Source organism: Garra rufa, chromosome 25, assembly GCF_049309525.1.
Source record: "Garra rufa chromosome 25, GarRuf1.0, whole genome shotgun sequence".
In the NCBI taxonomy this organism is placed as follows: Eukaryota; Metazoa; Chordata; class Actinopteri; order Cypriniformes; family Cyprinidae; genus Garra; species Garra rufa.
In genome coordinates this window covers 33945492-33969071 of record NC_133385.1, presented here as the reverse complement: position 1 = coordinate 33969071, position 23580 = coordinate 33945492, and the positions used below count along the sequence as shown (strand labels likewise).

General features: G+C 34.8%; 3 gene segments (V, D, J or C); 1 reads left to right on the top strand and 2 right to left on the bottom strand.

The window, feature by feature from the left end:
• Window positions 1-9381: 9381 nt before the first annotated feature.
• Window positions 9382-9854, bottom strand: LOC141302011 (immunoglobulin kappa variable 3-15-like). The segment is given in 2 exon segments: window positions 9382-9695; window positions 9788-9854. Coding segments are annotated over 2 exon segments (363 nt in total).
• Window positions 9855-15297: 5443 nt separating this feature from the next.
• On the top strand, window positions 15298-17313 carry LOC141301472 (immunoglobulin lambda constant 7-like). The segment is given in 3 exon segments: window positions 15298-15339; window positions 15568-15616; window positions 17000-17313. Coding segments are annotated over 3 exon segments (405 nt in total).
• Window positions 17314-19132: 1819 nt separating this feature from the next.
• On the bottom strand, window positions 19133-19610 carry LOC141301471 (Ig kappa chain V region 3547-like). The segment is given in 2 exon segments: window positions 19133-19455; window positions 19562-19610. Coding segments are annotated over 2 exon segments (372 nt in total).
• Window positions 19611-23580: the final 3970 nt, after the last annotated feature.

Genomic DNA, 23580 nt, shown 5'->3' with positions numbered 1-23580 from the left:
ATACTCAAGAGTATTAAAATGAACACTGAAGCAGTGTTAGAGTTATTGAGGTAATTAAGTTATTCATTGAGTGGTGATTGACCATTATTAAAGACCTGTGTGATGTTAAAAAGCAGAATCGCCAAATGGAGAAAATCTAATTTTGTAAGTCACCATTATAGTGGTCAGTGTTAGCATTAGTTTAGCTCTTTACCATTAACTTCTTAACATTAGGTTTTGTTTGGGTGCTCTAATTGAGTTATAACGGTCAGCCAAACCAGGAGAAATTAGATTATGTGGTGTTGAACATACTTTGACAAAGTCATACTGTAATGACCAGAATAACTGAGTTATATTTTATGTTAATTACGCTGGATTAATCAGAGTATTAATTTTGAAGCTTATTTTGACAAAAATATACACATATTTTAGATATAGACACACAGACATCAACAATCAGCATGAGAATCACAACAATGGTGACCATCAAAAACGTATGTTGTAGCCAATCAAAACTCATCCGTGTCTCCCATCATGCATTGCGGCATGAATAAATTATGAGCTGATTATTTCCGTGATGTTTAGAGTTGATCTGTTTTTGAATATGCTGTTTGTCACCATTGTTGAGATTCATATGCTGATTCCTGATGTCTGTGTGTGCCTAAAAGAGCTACTTTTAAAAAAATTTGATCAGTGGAGCTTGTAAAAAGGCCAATAAAAAAAAAAAAAGCTTTATTATTTTTTCCTGCTGTGAAACCCCAATGCAGTTGTAATAAATAAAGAATATAGAACTGAAAGAATACACTCTAAACGATACCAGTGGCTCAAATTAAGCTTATTTTAAACCAGAATTATCACCACTGCATGACTTTTGCTCTTTAGCTTGTCTGGCTGGTTTAGCTAAACAGCTAAACAAAACTTAATGCTAAAAAGTTACAGGTCAAGAGCCCAACTAATGCTAACACTGACCACTATAATGGTGACATAAAAATGTTGGTGTCTTCAATCATTTTCAATCACCACTCAATGAATCACTTAATTACCTGATTAGCTTTGACACTGCTTCAGTGTTGATTTTAACACTCTGAGTATGGACTCAAATAAACTCCCGGGAGAGTTCATTTAATACTGCACTTTTTGCTGTGTAGACTTTACCTACTATTTTTTTTGTTTTTCTTAGCTGATAAATTCAGGTATTCTTTACTCAGATATATAGGATAGAATCTACCCAAACAAACTGTGTAAATTGTTTCCTCAGTTTACCCCATTTTATTGAGTAGATTCTTAAATTCAGGTATTCTTTACTCAGATATATAGGATAGAATCTACCCAAACAAACTGAGTGCAAATTGTTACATCAGTTTACCTCATTTTATTGAGTAGATTCTATAGGTTGTTTTTTACAGTGTACTACTAATAAATCTAATAATATTAAAGAGCATATGTTTTCTAAAATGATATAGAGTAATACATATAAACCAGTTTGACACAATACTAAAATCTGAAGTAGTATTCCTATTTTATAATAAATTATTTTGTGTGCAGTACCCTTGGGTAAATATATTGCAGCCTTAATGTCTGGCTGTCAATCTTTTTGTTATTAAAAAATAAAAAAAAACAGATTCCTTTCTTATTCCTTAAACAACGTATTAGTAATACACTACAATAGAAACTGCTGATTACAATGTAATCTGACTTTAACCATTCATATGTTTTTAAGATACTGAAAAAAGCACAAATGTCAGGGCATGTCAAAACTTCTTCAGGGCCCCAAAACACCCTCAGACCCCAGAGGGTTAAACATGGACTGACATATTGATGAATGTGTAAACATTATGAAAAAAAGCTGATCTATACTTGCTTACAAAACACAGTAATACAGATTGTTTTTCTATGACTGAAAACAGACCTGATTTACTCAAGTCAAATGCATCCTCTGTTATAGAGTTAAAGAAGTGTTAGCTAGACTTGCTTCAGACTCATTATAACCCCAGGCTTGCTGGACCTCTGATTTATCGTCATCCACATCGTTGTTCTGCCTCTTTGTGGAATTTGTCTGTATGTGTTGTTTCAAAACTGTTCTGATCGAATCTTGAATTGTCTGATTCACTTTGATATCCTACAGAAGTTTGATGAGTGACTCAAAGTAAACAATGAAGAGATTGAGACATCACAAAACTACAATAGTATTTTTTTAAACAACAGCAGCTGCAATTATTTGCAATGCTTTATACTGTGACCAGATAAACAGAAATTGTCTCACAAATATATAACGATGTTGCAAAAAATCAGAGCTTTGTATGTTGCTTGTTTATTTACTTACTTATGTGTTTTACTTATTAGGGCCCGAGCCCAAAAGGGCGAAGGCCCTATTGTTCTTCTAAGGGTTCTTATTTTTAGGGCCCGAGCCCAAAAGGGCGAAGGCCCTATTGTTCTTCTAAGGGTTATTATTTTTTTTTATTTTTTTATTTTATTTTTTTTCAACCTTCCGGGCACTTTTGGGGGCCTTAACATACTCAAAAACTCTTGAAAATTTGCACACACGTCGGAATCTGTGGCCATCAGGACGCCAAAGAGGCTGGGACCCGGGCGTGGTTCAGGGCCTCTACAGCGCCCCCTGGAACACAGTTTGAAAACTTGATGTACTGCGCACACATACTTGCATGTATTGATATGAAACTCGGTACACATATAGATCTCACTGAGCCAAACAACTTTTGTACTCTATGTCATAGGCTCCACCTGACAGGAAGTGAGATATTTAGGGCTGTTTAAAAAGCGCATGCTCTGGAATTTAACGTACTCCTCCCAGGAATTCCATGGGATTGTCACCAAACTCGGTCAGCATGATCTCAAGACATTGGGGACGCTAAATTGCGAGGAGATTTTTGATATCTCGAACGGTTTGGCCGTGGCAAGGCGACAAAGTTATGGCGAGAAATGAGAAACAGGAAGTGTCTAATAACTGTTGACCACATTGCCTGATTCTGATGAAACTTCACCAGTTTGTTTGTTGTATGATGCCGATTCCATAAATGTGACTATTATGAGTCAAAGTTATAGCGCCACCAACTGGCAGCAGGAAGTGTGTCATTTTCAAAATGCTTTGAAATCAGCCTCTTAATTTTACTCGATTTTCTTTAAACTTCATCAAAATCATGTCAAAACACGGCCGATAAGAATATGTAAAGGGGTCGATGATAAATCGAATGCTGTTGCCATGGCAACATGTCAAACTTTAAAATTAGATTCCTGTCTTTTCGAGGCAGTTAACATGCTTAGAATTTCATGAAACTCAACACACACATCAATATTAATGATAGTTAGACACTGGCAAAAGGTCATAAATGGGCGTGGAGCAGGCACTCTATAGCGCCATCTTTTGACAAAAGTTGGGGGGTTAGTTTTTCCTACAGTCACCAAACTCTGTACATATATTAATCTCATCAATTTGGACAACTTTCTAAATCAAACTCATTAGCTAAGACCAACAGAAAGCCGGCTGTTTTGATTTGAAGGTGGATTTTTTGAAAAATCAGGTAGTAAACAAATTCACACTACTCCTAAGAACAACCAGCTGTTCACACCAAACTTTTTTAACATGAAGAGAAGATTCTGAAGATGTTAAATTGCGAGCGGATTTTGGATATCTCGAAAGGTGTTGACGTGGTGATTTTTTAAAGATGTAGTAAAAAACATAACCCTAATTTTTTATATCTTTAAAGTGCAGCATCCAAACTCTTTAAAACTTTTTTTCACACAGAGATCTAATAATTCTGAGCAAGTGCTGCAAATATAAATTTTATACAAGCTTCAATGAATTAAAGAAAATTAAAAAAATAACTCAGAAACCTGCTGTCACTCTGGTGAATGTCTCTACAGTATGTGTGTGCGTTCAGTCAGGCACAGAGAAGCTCATTATTGCAGGGGGGAGGGGTGAGAGGCAGAGAGGGTGACAGAGTAGAGATCCATCCTACAGACCATCTTTGAACAAAAAATGCACGTATGTAGTACTACTGTATGTAGTGTAATTACATAAATATGTCTGATCTTTGAGAGTCTGATATTTTGAGAAAATATAAAGGGTCACTAAGTCTTTCATTGTTCGTATTTTGCAGTTGTTGTTTTTTATTTATTTTTTACTTAACTGTACCATGAACTTGTCCTATTCAGTCACATAGCAAAAGATTTAAAAAAAATACAACTTTTTAGCATGATCAATTTATCTTCATTGATAGACAATATTTACATAGTGTTATTTATTGAATATAAAATAATAATAATAAAAAATTAAGACAAACTTTGACAACAAAACAAACGTTACTGTTATCTCTTCAAAACATCTGAAAACCATAATTTTAAGATCAGTTATATATATGTATCACCCCGTTAAAATACTCAACTTGATTTTTAAAGATATTTTGAAAGAATGAAGCGTTTATAGAGCACTTTATTGTGTATTGCTGTACACCCACATGAACTGTGTTCATGTTCATGTTAATTCACAGTACATAAACTTTATATGAATACTTTTTTTTAGCTTAATATTAATTAACATTAATAAATGCTATTTATTTATTGGTCATGTTAACTAATATAGTTAATTTTAACAAATGAAACTGGATGCCAACATTTTATATTTTGTGTGTATGTGTCTGTGTGTTGATTTTAAAGTGTAACCCTTTCAATTCTGTAAACTTAAAATCCAAACTAGCAGAGGGTTACTGTGAATGCATGTGCCAACTGGGCACCGTCTTCCTTATTGATTCTTAGTTATGTAGCACTTAAGAGTGATGTCTTATAACAGGAGTCACCAGCAAAGCAATATCCACACAAAAATTGTACAGATAGGTAACAATGACATTTAAGCAGAAGTGGTGGATGTAAAGGAAGCAATAATAACATTTTGCTATCATCATGAATCATGTTCTTATCATCTTCATCAGAAAATAGGGAATTTGTAGCATACTGGTTCACAGTTGGCATTATCTGAAGTCCTTGCATTGATTGCATTTAGTTAAATCAACATTATATTTGGTCAGTCTGATCTTGAGGCCTTAGAGATGTTAAATTGTGAAGATCTTGAGTTTTCATTAAAGGGCATGTCCGTGGTGGCCTGACAAAGTTTGATGTTTCTGCATAGACATAGAAGTGGTTATAACTTAGCCTGAAAATGTCTGATCTGCCACAAAATTCACAGGTTTGGTAAGAGTCCTGGCCTGAAGACACCTAAAGACCAATATTCAGATATTATCATAGCGCCACCTGTTGGCAGCAGGATATCTCATATATTTCACTAACTCAAACATACCAAGGTCAATCTGCACCAAACTTCATATGTTTGATAATAGTGCTGGCCTGAACACATCTACATGCCAATAATCAGTTATAGGCATAGCGCCACCAGCTGGCAGCGGCAAGTTTGGCACATTTAAGTGACTTTGACATATTTCTCCTACATTTACTGTATTAAAAGCATACTGCCCACCGTTTGCTGTTTTCCTGAAGCCACCGGTCGGCGGTGAGCCCGGGTGCGAGGGCCCGTTCATCGCTGCTCGCAGCTTTATTTTTTATTTTTTTTTTTTTTACACCTTCCGGGCACTTTTGGGGGCCTTAACATACTCAAAAACTCTTGAAAATTTGCACACACGTCGGAATCTGCGGCCATCAGGACGCCACAGAGGCTGGGACCCGGGCGTGGTTCAGGGCCTCTACAGCGCCCCCTGGAACACAGTTTGAAAACTTGATGTACTGCGCACACATACTTGCACGTACTGATATGAAACTCGGTACACATATAGATCTCACTGAGCCAAACAACTTTTGTACTCTATGTCATAGGCTCCACGCAACAGGAAGTGAGATATTTAGGGCTGTTTAAAAAGCGCATGCTCTGGAATTTAACGTACTCCTCCCAGGGTTTCCATAGGATTGTCACCAAACTCGGTCAGCATGATCTCAAGACATTGGGGACGCTAAATTGCGAGGGGATTTTTGATATCTCGAACGGTTTGGCCGTGGCAAGGCGACAAAGTTATGGCGAGAAATGAGAAACAGGAAGTGTCTAATTACTGTTGCACACATTGCCTGATTCTTATGAAACTTCACCAGTTTGTTCGTTGTATGATGCCGATTCCATAAATATGACTATTATGAGTCAAAGTTATAGCGCCACCAACTGGCGGCAGGAAGCGTGTCATTTTCAAAATCCTTTGAAATCAGCCTCTTAATTTTACTTGATTATCTTCAAACTTCATCAAAATAATGTCAAAACACGGCCGATGAGAATATGTAAAGGGGTCGATGATAAATCAAATGCTGTTGCCATGGCAACATGTCAAACTTTAAAATTAGATTCCTGTCTTTTCGAGGCAGATAACATGCTTAGAATTTCATGAAACTCAACACACACATCAATATTAATGATAGTTAGACACTGGCAAAAGGTCATAAATGGGCGTGGAGCAGGCACTCTATAGCGCCATCTTTTGACAAAAGTTGGGGGGTTAGTTTTTCCTACAGTCACCAAACTCTGTACATATATTGTTCTCATCAATCTGGACAACTTTCTAAATCAAACTCATTAGCTAAGACCAACAGGAAGCCGGCTATTTTGATTTGAATGTGGATTTTTGGAAAAATCAGGCTGTAAACAAATTCACACTTCTTCTAAAAACAACAAGCTGTTCACACCAAACTTTTTTAACATGAAGAGAAGATTCTGAAGATTTTAAATTGCGAGCGGATTTGGGATATCTTGAACAGTGTTGACGTGGTGATTTTTTAAAGATATAGTAAAAAAGATAACCGTAATTTATTTATATCTTTAAAGTGCAGCATCTAAACTATTTAAAACTTTTTTCACACAGAGATCTTATCATTCTGAGCAAGTGCTGTAAATATAAATTTTATACAAGCTTCTATGAATTAAAGAAAATTAAAAAAAGAAATCAGAAACCTGGTGTCACTCTGCCTGAGTCTGCCTGAGTCACTCTGCCAGTCACCATTGAGTGTCTGAAGAGAGACTGAAGGGGGGAGGGGTGAAAGGGAGAGAGGGAGAGAGGGTGAAACATGCTGTTTTGCTTAAGACCATCTTTGAGGAAAAAATGCACAATGATGTTTAATCTACATAAATATGTCTGATCTTTGAGAGTCTGATATTTTGAGAAAATATAAAGGATCACTAAGTCTTTCATTGTTTGTATTTTGCAGTTGTTGTTTTTTATTTATTTTTTACTGAACTGTACCATGAACTTGTCCTATTCAGTCACATAGAAAAAGATTAAGAAAAATACAACTTTTTAGCATGAGCGGTTTATCTTCATTGATAGACATTTATTTTCATAGTGTTATTTATTGAATATAACAATTTTAATTAACAGTTTCAAGAAAAACTTTGTCAACAAAACAAACTTTGCTGTTATCTGTTCAAAATATTCTGAAAATTTTACCATTTTAAGATCAGTTATATTTATATCGCCCCATTACAATACTCAACTTGATTTTTTAAAGATATTTTCAAAGAATGAAGCGTTTATAGAGCACTTTATTGTGTATTGCTGTACACCCACATGAACTGTGTTCATGTTCATGTTAATTCACAGTACATAAACTAATGTTAAAAGATACTAATTTACCTTTAAACAATATATGAATACTTTTTTTAGCTTAATATTAATTAACATTAATAAATGCTATTTAATTAATGTTCATGTTAACTTATATAGTTAATGTTAACAAATGAAACTGGTTGGCAACATTTTATATATTGTGTGTATGCGTCTGTGTGTTGATTTTAAAGTGTAACAGACAATTCAGTAAACTTAAAATCCAAACTGGCTGAGGGTTACTGTGAATGCATGTGCCAACTGGGCACCGTTTTCCTTATTGATTCTTAGTTATGTAGCGCTTAAAAGTGATGTCTTATAACAGGAGTCACCAGCAAAGCAATATCCACATACAAATTGTACAGATAGGTAACGATGACATTTAAGCAGAAGTGGTGGATGTAATGCAAGCAATAATAACATTTTGTTATCATCATGAATTACATGTTCTTATCATCATCATCAGAATATAGGGAAAATGTAGCATATTGGTTCACAGTTGGCATTATCTGAAGTCCTTGCAGGTGGTTAGGTTTATAGCAAACTCCTTCTAGAGATTTAATGAAATCAACATTATATTTGGTCAGTCTGATCTAGAGGCCTTAGAGATGTTAAATTGTGAAGATCTTGAGTTTTCATTAAAGGGTGTGTCCGTGGCGGCCTGACAAAGTTTGTTGTTTTGCCATGGACATAGGTGTTATAACTCAGCCATAAAATGTCTGATCTGCCTCAAACTTCAGAGGTTTGGTAAGAGTCCTGGCCTGAAGACACCTAAAGGCCAATATTCAGATATTATCATAGCGCCACCTGTTGACACCAGGATATATCATATCTTTCACTAACTCAAACATACCAAGGTCAATCTGCACCAAACTTCATATGTTTGATAATAGTGCTGGCCTGAACACATCAACATGCCAATAATCAGTTATAGGCATAGCACCACCAGCTGCCAGCGGGAAGTTTGGCACATTTAAATGACTTATGACATATTTCTCGTATATTTACTGTATTAAAAGCATACTGCCCACCGTTTGCTGTTTTCCTAAAGCCACCGGTCGGCGGTGAGCCCAGGTGCGAGGGCCCGTTCATCGCTGCTTGCAGCTTTAATCTTATTTTTCTTTTCTTTTTTTCAACTGTAAACATCACATAACAAGCTACTGAAAAGTAAAAAAAAAAAAAAAAAAACACACTTTAAAGACTTTACTTAAAAACACTTTAGCTGCATAATTTATTCATGCCCCAAACATGGATGAGTTTTGTACTATGGTGGCACCCATCATGCACTGCAACATGAAGCTTTTTGTTGATTGAAATGATCAGAGCTTCAACTAATATTTTATAGATACACATTAACCAAGCCAACAAATGCAGAAACATGACTGTAGTCAGATTATGAACATATGGTGACCTGGAGAAATGTTTCATATTATTAATAGTTTTTGAAGTGCAAAGTGTCACATGTGAGTCACATATCAGGCCTCAGTGTGTGCTTTATTTGATAGTTCGTGCATTTGTTGATTTAGATACACAGGACAAAGAAATACTAGCTACACTTTACAATGATCACAGAGTGAATGAATGATATGATGTACTGTATATGCCTAATAAATAAGTATAGTAAGTAAGTAAATTAATGAATGAATAAATAAATACTGTATTAATGTCTCAGTCTAAATTTTGCTATAATCTTTATGTTGTTTGTCATTCTCTCATCAGCAGCTGCAGTATCTCTCAGCTGTATCAGTGCAGTCACTGTGACTCTGACTGACGGAGGTTTTTGTACGACTCATTATCACTGTGTGAACACAGCACCACTGTGTGCACTCTGACAGTAATAATCTCCTGTATCTTCAGTCTGGACTCCACTGATGGTCAGAGTGAAATCACTATTAGATCCGCTGCCACTGAATCTAGATGGAGTTCCAGTGTAACGGCTTGATGCATAATATATGAGGAGTTTAGGAGCTTCTCCAGGTTTCTGTAAGTACCAGGCTAAACAATTACCACTCCACACACTACTGCTGATTTTACAGTTTATTCTGACGTCTTGTCCTTGAGCTACTGTTATTAATGGACTCTGAGTTACAGTGTACTGTCCTCTACACTCTGAAAGAAAAAAGGACAAGAATTAAAATGATGTATATTTCACATTTTAAAACTTATTCTGTAATTGTTGTCATGAAAGTTTTACTACAAACCTTGAGCAAACAGTGTGAGTGTCCAGATGAGGATGAGGATGTTGTTCATTGTTGTTGTTTTGTCTTGTGTGATGATGAAGAGTCTGTTCTGTTCTGCTGTCAGTCATGAAGTGTTAAACTCACAGCACTATAAACACTCTCATGCAAAGTGTCTCTCTATGTAAATGCTCTTCACACACAGAACAGACAGCCGTCAGTCTCAGATTAATTATTTCATGCATGTTCATGTTCTACAAAATAAGGTTCAATAGTAATAATATAAATATAAACTATAGAAAACAGACAGACAATAATGAGTGTTTGTTGTTGCTTTAACAAATAAATGAACCCAAAACTATTCCATTAGGTTTGTATTCATATTTGTTTTATTCACTTATTTTATTTTTTCCTCATATTTTATTCATACTGTTCATACTGTTTTCTGTGTTAATAAAAATTACTCCATAAATGGCATCATCTCTCCTACAGTCAGTGTAAAGAGATGTCCACAAAGATCAGCAGCATTGACTCAGACCGAAGCCGGAGCTGAAGGTGTTCAGGAGCATCAGGTCTCAGGACAGCAGTGCTGGAGTCCAGCAGAAGGACGGTCTGAACATCTGGAGCAGCAGCCTGACTCTCTCATGAGGCTCTCAGTAAACTGTGAGGAGAAGTGAGGAGAGATCAGTGTTTAGAGATCCACTCACTGGCTGCATTCAAAATCGCATACTTAATGAGTAGGTACTTAATTTCAATAAGTACGTACATAACGAGCGCTAAAAGAGTACTCAACAGCCAAATCTCGTTGAGTATGAATGTGATCCGGACTTCATCCGCCATGATGACGTTATCATGCTACAGTATCTACGACGTTAAAACAAGAGCAACAATTTAAAAGATATGAGCAACAGGTTTAATTCATCTATCTGCATATATTTTGATGTTGATAAAATTTCTCATTTTGTGGTCTTCTATAAGAAACAGATGCCTTCATGATTGTTTTAGGTTTTTAGGCTATAACCCACAGTTTAATCCTTACAGATATTTTTATTACGAAAACATAAAATCGCAACCTCTTGAATATGTTTTTAATTTATTTATTTTATGTGCAAAATTGTTTATCCACACGCAAAACGTAAATCTCTTTTGTTTTCCTCTTTTTCTTGTTGGATTTCTCTTGTTTTATCCCAGAGTCTTATAAATAACAAAAAATAACACATGCAATTTTGATGCATTATGATTATATGAATATTATGATAATTTAAAGTTATAGATATTTTTTTTTTTCACGTGTAGATAATCTCATGTACGCAAACCCACAGTCATTATGATTGTTCACTGATAGAATAACCTACTACCCTTTCCTGCTGTTGTATGTACTTATAAGTTCTGCAGTAATAATAAAAAAATAAAATAAAGGCGACAGGTGCATAGAACACATAATGGCATCATTATAACCCTACCCAGCAGTTGCCCTCCTTGTTTGCAATGTTTGCAATATCTGCACAAAGGAGACGACAATCAGTTGCTGGAAGATCTGAAAAATTTAAGTATTACTTAGAAATTAAGATTACCTCAGAATGCATTGCTATGCAGCAATCGTCTTTAAGATGTATATGGTTTATGTACATTCCCTTTGGAGATATGTGTTTACTGGATCTCCCCTGTTTGCTATACACAATAAAACATGTTTTTACAGAACAATCACAAATATGATTTAACGGTTTGCACTACACGATTGTAACACAAGGAACAGTGCAACGTTACTCACATTTGAAAACACCCTCGTTGCTGTTCTCCATCACGTTCGATGATGACGTATTGATCTCCCATGGGCTTCTGGGATAGAAAAGTATCCCTCGATAGGTACTTCGAAATCTGGGTGGGACGCAGTAGGCATCCAGGGATCTCTCTGTGTACTCTTTTGTGATTACTCTTCTCACCTACCCATTTCGCCTACTATATAGTAGGTAAGTAGGCATATTCTAACAATACTTAGGTATACGTACACCTGAATCTCGCAAGAAATAGTGCTTCATCCAGGTAAATCTCACCTACTCTTTTGTGGATTTTGAGATCTCATGAATACTTTTTCTTTGCCCTACTGCTTTTTGCCTGCTAAATAGTATGGAAGTATGCAATTTCAAATGCATCCATTCTCTCTTCTGGATTCTCACTGATGTCCAGAGGGGGAAAATCCATGTTCCGTGAGTAAAAGTCCTCCCCAGTATTTTGTTCCAATCACCTGGATTTGTTTTTTTAACCAGGAGGTTAGGAGGTTCAAGTTAGTAAAATAATTAAGTGATTAATTGAATGATGATTGTGCATTAGTGATGAACACCTGCTGTTATTGAGAATTACAGAGAATCAGATGTTGATGGTTTATTGGTTAAAATGGTGCCACCATCGTGGAGATCAGTATTTGCTTTAGTTGGGCTCTTGACCCTTGGGTTGACTATCTCTTTGTTAAGATGCATATGTTGTTGTAAAGCAGTGAGATCGGATTTGTGCAGTAAGTTAATAGCTCTTTTTATATTGAGGAACATTCAATATGAGTTTACCTGAATGCACCCAAACTAACTTTATTTTCTTGTTGCATGTTTAAATCTGCAGAACTACAGCATGCAAGCATGGAGTTCTTCAATTAGTTACAGTAAATTAATTTAAGGCTTGTACAATGCATATGAATATTTTACTATTCTTATTATTATTCTTATTATAATATTCTGTTATACTTGGTCACTCACAGACATAAAGAAAAACCATATGAATCTCAACAATGGTGACAACTTCATGATGCTCATCCACATTAGTCACACGCAGGCATTCTAAACTCATCTGTTGTTGCAAGCTTTTGATTCAGCAATGCACAAATGTTTTCCGTAAAACAGTATTGCAATTTCTCAAAAACAAATTACTTTTAATTACTCCAAGAGACAATCTAAAGCAAACCTTGCCCACAATTATGGTGGCATTGTGTTTTTTTTTCTTTCTTTTCTTTTCTTGACCAATAAAACATCAACATCTAAACCTCTGTTAATGCTCAATAAGAGATTCTGCAGACATGAAATAACATCAATCTAATTAGTAATGGGTGAAGCTGGTGATGCTTGTTTGTGGAGATGTTTAATCTGACCTTTTCAGCTGATTCAAGTCAGTTGTAGTTTTTGTGTTTCTCTTTTCTTCAGTGATGCTGCTTGTTAACAGCATGTCTTCATCACTAAGGCACAAACATCCTTTAATTAGTGAATTAGTTATCTCATTAACTTTAAATCTTTGGGGACTTGAGATTTGACTCAAGAGTTGCTTGTGACTCAAAAGGAATGATCTCTGACCTACTGGCTGAAAAACTGTGCTAATTAGCAAATCCAGGTGATTGGAACAAAATACTGGGGAGGACTTTTACTCATGGAACATGGATTTTCCACCTGCACCCATCATGCAACATGAAGATTTTGTTGATTGAAATGATCAGAGCTTCAGCTAAAATTTTATAGACACACATCAATCAAACCAACAAATGCAGAAACAGGTTATGCACATACGGTAACCTGCACAAATTATTATTATTTTAGTTTTTTAGAAATTATTAATAGTTTTTGAAGTGCAAAGTGTCATGTGAGTCACATATCAGGCCTCGGTGTGTGCTTTATTTGATAGTTCTTGCATTTGTTGATTTAGATACACAGGACAAAGAAATACTAGCTACACTTTACAATGATCACAGAGTGAATGAATGATATGATGTACTGTATATGTCTAATAAATAAGAATAGTAAGTAAGTAAATGAATGAATAAATAAATAAATACTTATAGTATTAATGTCTCAATCTAAATTTTGCTATAATCTTTGTGTTGTCTGTCATCTATCAGCAGCTGCAGTATCTCTCAGCTGTATCAGTGCAGTCACTGTGACTCTTGACTGACGGAGGTTTTTGTACGACTCTTTATCACTGTGTGAACACAGCACTACTAGGACAGTGTACACTCTGACAGTAATAATCTCCTGTATCTTCAGTCTGGACTCCACTGATGGTCAGAGTGAAATCACTGTCAGATCCACTGCCACTGAATCTAGATGAAGCTCCAGTGTAACGGGTTGTTGCAGCATATATGAGGAGTTTAGGAGCTTCTGCAGGTTTCTGTAAGTACCAGTGTAAGTAATTACTACCACACACGCTGCTGCTGGTTTTACAGTTTATTCTGACTTCTTGTCCTGGAGCTGCTGTTATTAATGATGGACTCTGAGTTACAGTGTACTGTCCTCTACACTCTGAAAGAAACAATTAGAATAAAATTATGAAAACTGTAAATGATTCATATTTTACACTTCAAGAAATAAACAATTGTAATTCGATTTTACTACACAAACCTTGAGCAAACAGTGTGAGTGTCCAGATGAGGATGATGATGTTGTTCATTGTTGTTGTTTTGTCTTGTGTGATGATGAAGAGTCTGTTCTGTTCTGCTGTCAGTCATGAAGTGTTAAACTCACAGCACTATAAACACTCTCAGAGCACTGACGCATGTGCTGACAATGCAAACAAGTGGGCAGGATTTACAACTTGAGCTACTAACCAACTAATCAACTGTCTGTATGAAGAAAATTTTACTTGTAGAGCAATAGTTTTAAACCATTTAGTGATAATTGCATATTGATTAATGTAAAATAAAATCAAAATATTGATTTTATGCCCATTATGGTCTTTTTAAAGGAACACTCCACTTTTTTTTGGAAATAAGCTCATTCTCCAACTCCCCCCGAGTTAATAAGTTGAGTTTTACCGTTTTGAAATCCATTCAGCCGTTCTCCTGTTCTGGCGATATCACTTTTAGCATAGCTTAGCATAGATCATTGAATCCTATTAGACCAATAGCATTACGTTCAAAAATGACCAACGAGTTTCGATATTTGTCCTATTTAAAACTTGACTCTTCTGTAGTTATATCGTGTACTAAGACGGCGGAAGATGTAAAGCTGTGATTTTCTAGGCTGATAAGAAACTACACTCCCATTACGGCGTAATAGTCAAGGAAGTTTTCTGCTGTAATATGGACACAGCAGGCGCAGTAATATCACACAGCACAACGTGACCAACTGCATGCACAGGGAGCGTTCCTTAGTTGGAATTTACCCAGCTGGGAACTAATTTCAGGCAGTCCTTTAATGTTGAATCAATGTTGAAATGTGGCTATATGGGAAGTCTTTTCATGTAGCCTATTTTCCCACTTGTGTAAAGGTCATCAGGACTCATAATTTTTTCAAAAGAGTCTAGACTGAAGAAAGTCAATCGGAGAACTTCAGAATAGCTGATTACTTTGTCTGAAGCTGCAGGCTTTTCTGTGAATCATGATGATTGAGCTGCATATAAAGAACAGAAGCATCATTCATCATGAGTCCTGATGACCAATGATAAAAGAGGTCAAAGGTCACATCAAATCTTATTCAATACATTTCCTCAAAAAAGTGTTAGTCAGCACATAACAAAAGACTGAATGAGAAATGTAGCGTATTATAAAGTCGAACTGAATCATGTCTACTGTCAATGAGATGAATGTACTCTTCAACTTCAACGTAAATTAAAATAATTACATTGTTCTTCAAGACATAACAAACATTTTTTATTTGAACAAATAACAAGAACTTGTGTTCATACTTTTTAAGGAATATTTAACCAAATCTACATGACCGACAACAACTGAGGTGTTACTATCAGTGTGTTGAAGTGTTGTTTGCTCTCTCTCTGCTGGAGTTTGTGTTCACTCGAGTGGAATAGAGGTTTTTGTACGAGCGTTTCATTAGATTGTATCACTGTGGTACACATTCGGTGGAGGAACTAAACTGGTGCTCGGTAAGTCTGTCTATTTTAATTCTCCACTGCAAACATACAATTTAGATTGTGTACAATATTATTTTTAATTTGAAACAGGAAATTTTTATTATTCTAACAATAATATTTTTAGTAACACTTTACAGTAATGTTTAATTTGTTAATATTAGTTCACTGCATTAAATAACATGAACTAACAGTGAAAAATTATTGCAAAGCAGTTATTAATCTCAGTTCATTTTGACTGCAGCATTTACTAATACAGTATTAAAATCCAAAGTTTCTTCTGTTAATATTAATTAATGGACCTGAGTTAAAATGAAGAAAAAAATAACCAGTTGTACCTTTATTAATGAATGTTAACAAAAATTAATACATACTGTAATGTATTGCTCATTGTCAGTTAATATTAGTTAACGCATAAATTAACATTAATTAATTAACCTTATTGTAAATATGTGAATAACTGTCATAAGATGTCAGATAGAACCTTATAATTCCAAGGAGACACTTTTTAAATATGGTTTCACAGTAAATATTTAATCTGATTGATATTTCATCAATATTTATTAGTTTATCACATGCATATTACACATGGAAAAAAGACATGAAATGAAAAATGGTAAAATACATGTTAAAATGTAAATGGTGGTACTTTCTGTAGATCAATAATTTTGAATCTCTTTTGCTCATGTTTTGCTAAAAGTTCAGTATTTAAAAATTGAGTTTTAAGTTAAATATCTCACCTAACTAAAATGCAAAGACAATATTTAGGGATATAAAAATTCACAGCGGCTATTTACACTAAGTGCAAATAACTATAGATTATATTTACACGATGTTGATATAGCAGGATTTTCTGATATTTATAATACTTAAACAGATGCAATTATCTGCAAAGTATTGTAGTAAATTAAAACAGTATGCAGTATTTACGTACTGAGTGTAAATTATAGTTTGAATTCAGTGTATTAAATGGTACTGCCTTATTGCGACAAAAAGCCCTCCCTAAACCTAATTGATACTTTATTCTCAACTTTTCAATAATGTCCTTCATTTTTACTGATAATAAATGCCTTTCTGATATGATATGAGATTTGAAAAGGGAGAAAAAAAAAGTTCATCAAAAGGGGGATTTGAACACGCATCGTTCGCATTGAAAAGAGTGACATACACACTTTAGCCCCTGCACCACAGGAGCTGACTATTTATAGCCATCTTTTGTAATGTTGACTATTCCAATCACACATTGCTGGGTGGAGTTAGTGTAAATAGCCTCTGCCAAAAAATTACTGTGGTTATACTTATCTTAATATGGTTTAATTTAGGAACTTTCATTAAAATGTATGTAGTGTTTGTGTTTTTTCTTAGTGTTTGTGAAAGTGTTGTGTTTGTCTCCTGCAGCTGGTCCCACAGTGAAGCCCTCGTTGTCTCTGCTGCCGCCCTCTTCTCTGCAGATCTCTGGAAACTCAGCCGCACTGCTCTGCCTGCTCAGCTCTTACTCTCCACAGGGGGCGCAGGTGAGCTGGACACTGGACGGCTCAGAGGTCAGAGAGGGGGTCGTGACCAGCGCAGAGAGCGAGCAGGACGGCAGCTTCAGCCGCAGTAGCGTCCTGACCCTCAGCAAAGCAAGCTGGGAAGCGGGAGAGCTGTACGTCTGCAGAGTAACACATGATGGATCTTCTCAAGAGGTCTCGTTCACCAAGAGTCACTGTTAGTCGCTCAGAGGCTGATGTTTGTGTCCTGAAGATGAGCCGTATCTGAGTGTCCTGTGTCAGGCAGGATTCACATGAGTCTAGTGCTGCAACTGTAGTCATTTACAACTCAATACTGAAAGAGAGCTCTAGTGTCAAAGCACTGGCTGATCTTTCAATCTGCTGTGTTTGCTGTAACATTCAATAAAGCTTCTCAACAAGCTCCATTTGTGTCTGACAACATCATTCAACTAACAGATGAAGATGCATGTAGTGTTTGTTCAGGTGTTTTCCAGAAGCTTGATCAGTAGCAGTAAATCTAGTCAAATAAAGCTCTTGGGGTTTGAACATGGTCTCTGGAGACAGAGCTGCTCTATTCTGAGAGGATCAGAGTCACTCCACCCTGACAATGCAAATGGGATTTTCAGTCCACACTCCCAGTGTCACTGTTTGATTGGTTACATGATCTGGACTGAAACAGACCAGTTTCACTTCTGCTATAATCAAGAAGCCCAGGTGAAAAGGAAATGTATTTAAATAGTGCTTTTTGGACATACATATATTTAAATTATACCATAATAAATGCTTATGAAATGTATTATTTTGAAACAGTAACTATAAGCATATTTCAAGATATGCTTAAGATAAAGTTATGGACTTAGATATTTGGACTATATTTAAAAATATTAAATTGTGTTAAATTGGAACAACTTCAAGTACATTTAGTGCAATTTAAGTGTATTTACTTTACAATACATATAAAATAATATTTAAATACGTTGATTTGATTACTAAAAAACTAATTGCAAAAGTGAATAGCACTTTTTTTTGCAAACTTAATCTTGTAAATGGCTGAACAAAACAAAGAAACAGAAGAGTTTATTGCCACAAACGCTTGTCACTTCATTGTGTATGACTTGTATTTTCAAGAAATGAAGGCTTGCAATTCAGACACTGTAGTATTTAAATACTGCTTTAACACAGGGCCTGTGAAAGAGAGAGAGAAAAAAAATCCATGTTTGAACATGTTATGCATCCATGTTTGAATATATAATTAAATACATAAATACATTTAATAGTATGTTTTTTTTCCACCTGGAAGCACGCAGACAAACCCACTTCATTTCAAAAGAATAATGCATATAAACATGTCAATAAAATCACAAAAATCTATGATCACAGCTTGAACACAAAGTAGAACTTTTTTTTCTACTTTTTTAAATACCACATCACATTGGAAAGGCATTTATTTTCAATAATAATGAAGGAAAATAATAAAAAAGTTGAAAATAAAGGATCAGGTCGGGTTAGGGCAGGTGTAGGGGAGACTTATATTGTTCCAATAAGGTGGCATCCATTTAATAATTTGAACTAAAATTATAATCTACACTCAATGTGTTATTATTGTATACCATTATTTATTGTATAATGTTATATCCTGCTATTTGTACATAGTGTAAATAGAGTCTATAGCTATTTGCACTTAGTGTGAATAGCACATTGCTAAGAAAATACTGCTACTTTCACTTAATGTAAATAGCATCTATCGCTATTTACACTTAGTGCAGCTAAAAAAAAGACTTCTGTAATAATGAATAACATTAATGATTAAACAATGTAAAAATCATTAATATTATTTTAATTGTATATATATTTTTTTATTTTAATTTAATTGTATACTTTATTATGTTAATCAATCAATTTGGAAATTTAAAGTCTTTTTAATTTTTATATATGCCAAGTTTTATGCATTGCAATATTCATCAGCAGCTGCAGTATCTCTCAGCTGTATCAGTGCAGTCACTGTGACTCTGACTGATGGAGGTTTTTGTACGACTCTTTATCACTGTGTGAACACATATTTACTGTTTGGATAGTGTAAACTCTGACAGTAATAATCTCCTGTATCTTCAGTCTGGACAGCACTGATGGCCAGAGTGAAATCTTTTCCATAGTTTGATCCACTGCCACTGAATCTAGATGGAGTTCCTGAGTAAAGGCTGTTTATGTCATGAATCAGAAGTTTAGGAGTTTCTCCAGGTTTCTGCTGATACCAGGCTAAGTTGTCATAGTCTATTCCCTCATCTGTACTACACTCTATTGTAACTCGTTGACCCTGTTGGACAGTTTTAAGTTTAGGCTGAGTCACAGTGTATCCTCTGGATTCTGAAGAAGAGAACATAAAATAAATTAGTTTGTAAATCTTCTTAAAGCAGAATATTTAAATGATAAAAACAATACATATTAGCAATATAAAAAATAAACATCCAACCTTGAATAAAAGCTGCAGTGGTCCAGATGAGGATGATGATGTTGTTCATTGTTGTTTTGTCTTGTGTGATGATGAAGAGTCTGTTCTGTTCTGCTGTCAGTCATGAAGTGTTAAACTCACAGCACTATAAACACTCTCAGAGCACTGACACGAGCAGGAACAAGTGGGCAGGATATGCAAACAAACTCATACATTCTTCATATATAATATTTTACTTTCAGAATAATGTTTTGAACCATTTAGTGATAATTACATGTTGATTCATTGTAAAATATATTTTTGTTTATATTTTGCTGGCTGATATGATATGATTTTATATTAACATTTATCAATGTAGATGCAGCATTATCTGTAGAAACAACCTATTCACAGTCATGCATGATGCATTTATTTATTAAGTTAAAGAACGTTACCAAGATAAAGTGAGTAGTTTTCATCTGGTCATGTGATCTCAAGATGGTGGCCACTATAAGAAGGGACCAACATTATGAATAAAAGAAGCTTTTTTCTACTGAAATGACTGAAACTTTCATGTAGTTAGCATAGATCATGTTGAACATATTTATAACTGTTATAATCAAACTGCAGTACAAGAGTCCTCCGCTTAAAGCTCGGCAGGTTTATTTGCGTCGGGCTGTTGTATAAGACTGAAGGGCTTTATTCTGCGATAGCAGCAGGCTGGATGTACATTAACCCACTTATTACAGTACATGGCTTCTTGCCACAAACGTAAATAAATAGACATAAAACATTGATCTGAGCTGTGAAAAAAAAATCATTACAAGGAAGTGTTGTCCAAACTAGACAGGTATTTAAGGGAGACACATAATTTCACCACATAAAATAATTATGGCAATAAAAGATATTGATTTAAGATGAAAAGGTTTCCAAATCGTACCAGTTCGTTAGTTATCTTATAATCCATTAAAGTGTACAAAACAGTCGTCGCAAAATGGCAGCAGCTGGGTTTGTATGAAAAGAGACACCAGTATGACATAATTAATTAAATAATTGTACTCATAATATTTAGTTTTTAATATTTTTTTTATTAAGTTAATATTTCATTAGCCAGCCAAAGTTTCCACACAGAAAATATGTTCCCAGCAAGTGAACAGCACCAAATGCAGGCAGTGACTCGGATGAGCTTGTTATTTTTCTTTAGCAGTTGTTTTCTGCACAGCAAAAAAAACAGTATGAAATGAACTCTCCTGGAAGTACATGTGAGACCACACTCAAGAATGTGAAAGTGTTAAAATCTGAGTGTTAAATTAACACTGAAGCAGAGTTAAAGTTATTGAGGTAATTAAGTAATTAATTGAGTGATGATTGATCATTATTGAAGACACCTGATGTTAACAAACAGAATTACCAAAGAAAAAAATCACAATTTGTATGTCACCATTATAGTGGCCAGCATTTGCTTTAGTTGGGCTCTTGATCCTTACATTTTTAAAGCTAGATTTTGTTTGGATGTTGTAACTAAGTTACAACAGACAGACATGCAAAATTATCATTTACAGCCTAAACCTAATCGAGATAAATTTGTGTGTGTGTGTTGGTCATGACAGCCCAGTGATTCTGAAGTATTTGATCACTAATTGAAATTTTTCTTAAAAGTTGTTGGGATAATTAAAATAACATAAGCTACTTTTTTGAGGGACACACATATATCAAGAATCAGTGTAGGAATCTCAGCAACGGTGACAAACAGCATATATTTAGAAAACAGATTTTGATTGCTGGCACCCAGAATGCACTGCAACATGCTTTTTTGATTGTCACTGTTGTTGAGATTCACAGCTTGATTCTTGATGTCTGTATCTAAATAAAACTATCTAAAATGATCCCTCCCACAACTCATCTCATTGGTTAGTGAAATGGATTGACGTCTCTGCCACGATAAACAGGTAATGCAGTTGGAAGCTATACTTATGAATTATACATTTAATATAAACGCTGAATCCTTTGCTTGTTTATTCAGCTTTTCGATATGTACAAATCTCAATTAAGTTTTTTAAAAACGTGCGCTTATGACTGGTTTGTGGTCCAAGGTTACATACATTTACAAGCAAGACATCTTTCCGCTGTTTAGTTATCCCATTTCTGGCAATCCGTGACTTTAATAAAAAATGTTAACCAGTGGTGTTTATTACAGTTTTTTTGATTATTGCCTTAATTGTTAATAAGATACATAAAATTAATAATACTAATAATGCAGTAATTTCGAGAATATTTTATATTTGAAATACATTAATTTCTCTAAGAAATTGAAATAACACCCTATAACAATCTATTGACCCTTCCCGAAGTATATCTACTAAATTGAAACATATTTTCATTTCTTCTAATTTCGCTATTGTCTTCTTTCAGTTTCATGTTTCCTGCACTTTAATTTGACGTATTCCACTGTTTCTTCATGCCCGCAATATTCACATTTCCCTGTACCATGTTTACCTATTTTCAGTAATGTTCCATTTAATCCCGTGTGTCCAAACCGAAGCCTTGATATTATTGTCTCTTCTCGCCTATTCCTCCCTGTACACCTTATTTCTCCCACTCTGCTTTGAATCTTATGAAACCATCGTCCTTTCCTATTTTCTTCCCATTGTTGTTGCCATTGTTTCTTTAATTTATTTTAAAAAATACTCTTAATTTCTGTTCTACTAATACTAACTGTAAAATCAATTTGATTATTTTTAGTAACTTCCTTTGCTATTTTATCTGCCATTTCATTTTTTTTTTTTGGCATTATTTGAACAATTAACATTCAATTCACGATGCATTACAATCATAAACAATTACTCATTTTAACAAAAATAATAAAATAAACATAAATGTGAAAAAAATTAACAGTAATAAGAACATCAAGGGGATATCCCATTAAAAAAGGTGCAAAATACACTCAGCAATCATTCCACAAAAACACAAAATTCATCTAAATCATTTTTGTATCTCTTGAGAAACAGGTTAGTTGGATAAATCATGTGTATAATTTTAAAGTAGGTTCCATTGACTTTGTTGGTGACGCAAAATTTGTTATGATAGGTCCAAATCAATTTCCAATTGATATTCTCAAAATGGTTATTCCAAAAGAACTTAAATCGAAATGTTGCAGGACAATAAATCAAATATCTTAAAAGAGTATTATTGCATTTTTTTTTATCTTTTATATTAATACCATTTAGTAAAATCTCTTTTTTTAAATGTTGATTGCTTGGATTCATTAAGGCCTTGTAAAAGTCTCACAAATCCCGCTGGTATTGCATCAATTACAATAATATATTCACAAGGAGGAAGTGGAATACCAAATTTCTTTTAAAATTCGCTATATGTAAGAAGATATCCTTCATTATTAATCAGCTGTGAAACCAACATAATACCATTTTCAATCCAATTATTATAAAAAATCGTTTTGTTCTTACATTTAACATATTTATTATTCCATATTATCTGTCTATGGGGAGAAAAATTGGCTGCATCCGAAATCGCATACTTCCATACTATTTAGTAGGCAAAAAGCAGTAGGCGAAGAAAAAGTATGCATGAAATCTCAAACACCACAAAAGAGTAGGCGAGATTTACCAGGATGAAGCACTATTTCTCGCGAGATTCAGGTGTACGTATACCTAAGTATCGTTCAATATGCCTACTTATCTACTATTTAGTAGGCGAAATGGGTACGTGAGAAGAGTAACCACAAAAGAGTAAGCGAGAGATCCCCGGATGCCTACTGCGTCCCGCCCAGATTTCGAAGTGCCGATCGAGGGATACTTTTCTACTTTTCTATCCCAGAAGCCCACGGGAGATCAATAGCCTACGTCATCATCGAACGTGATGGAGAACAGCAACAAGGGTGTTTTCAAAAGTGAGTAACCTTACGCTGTTCCTTGTGTCACAATCGCGCAGAACAAACTGTTAAATCGCTTAAGGTGTAACAGTATAGTATATTTGTGACTGTTCTGTAAAAAACATGTTTTATGTATAGCAAACAGGGGAGATCCAGTAAACACACGTATATC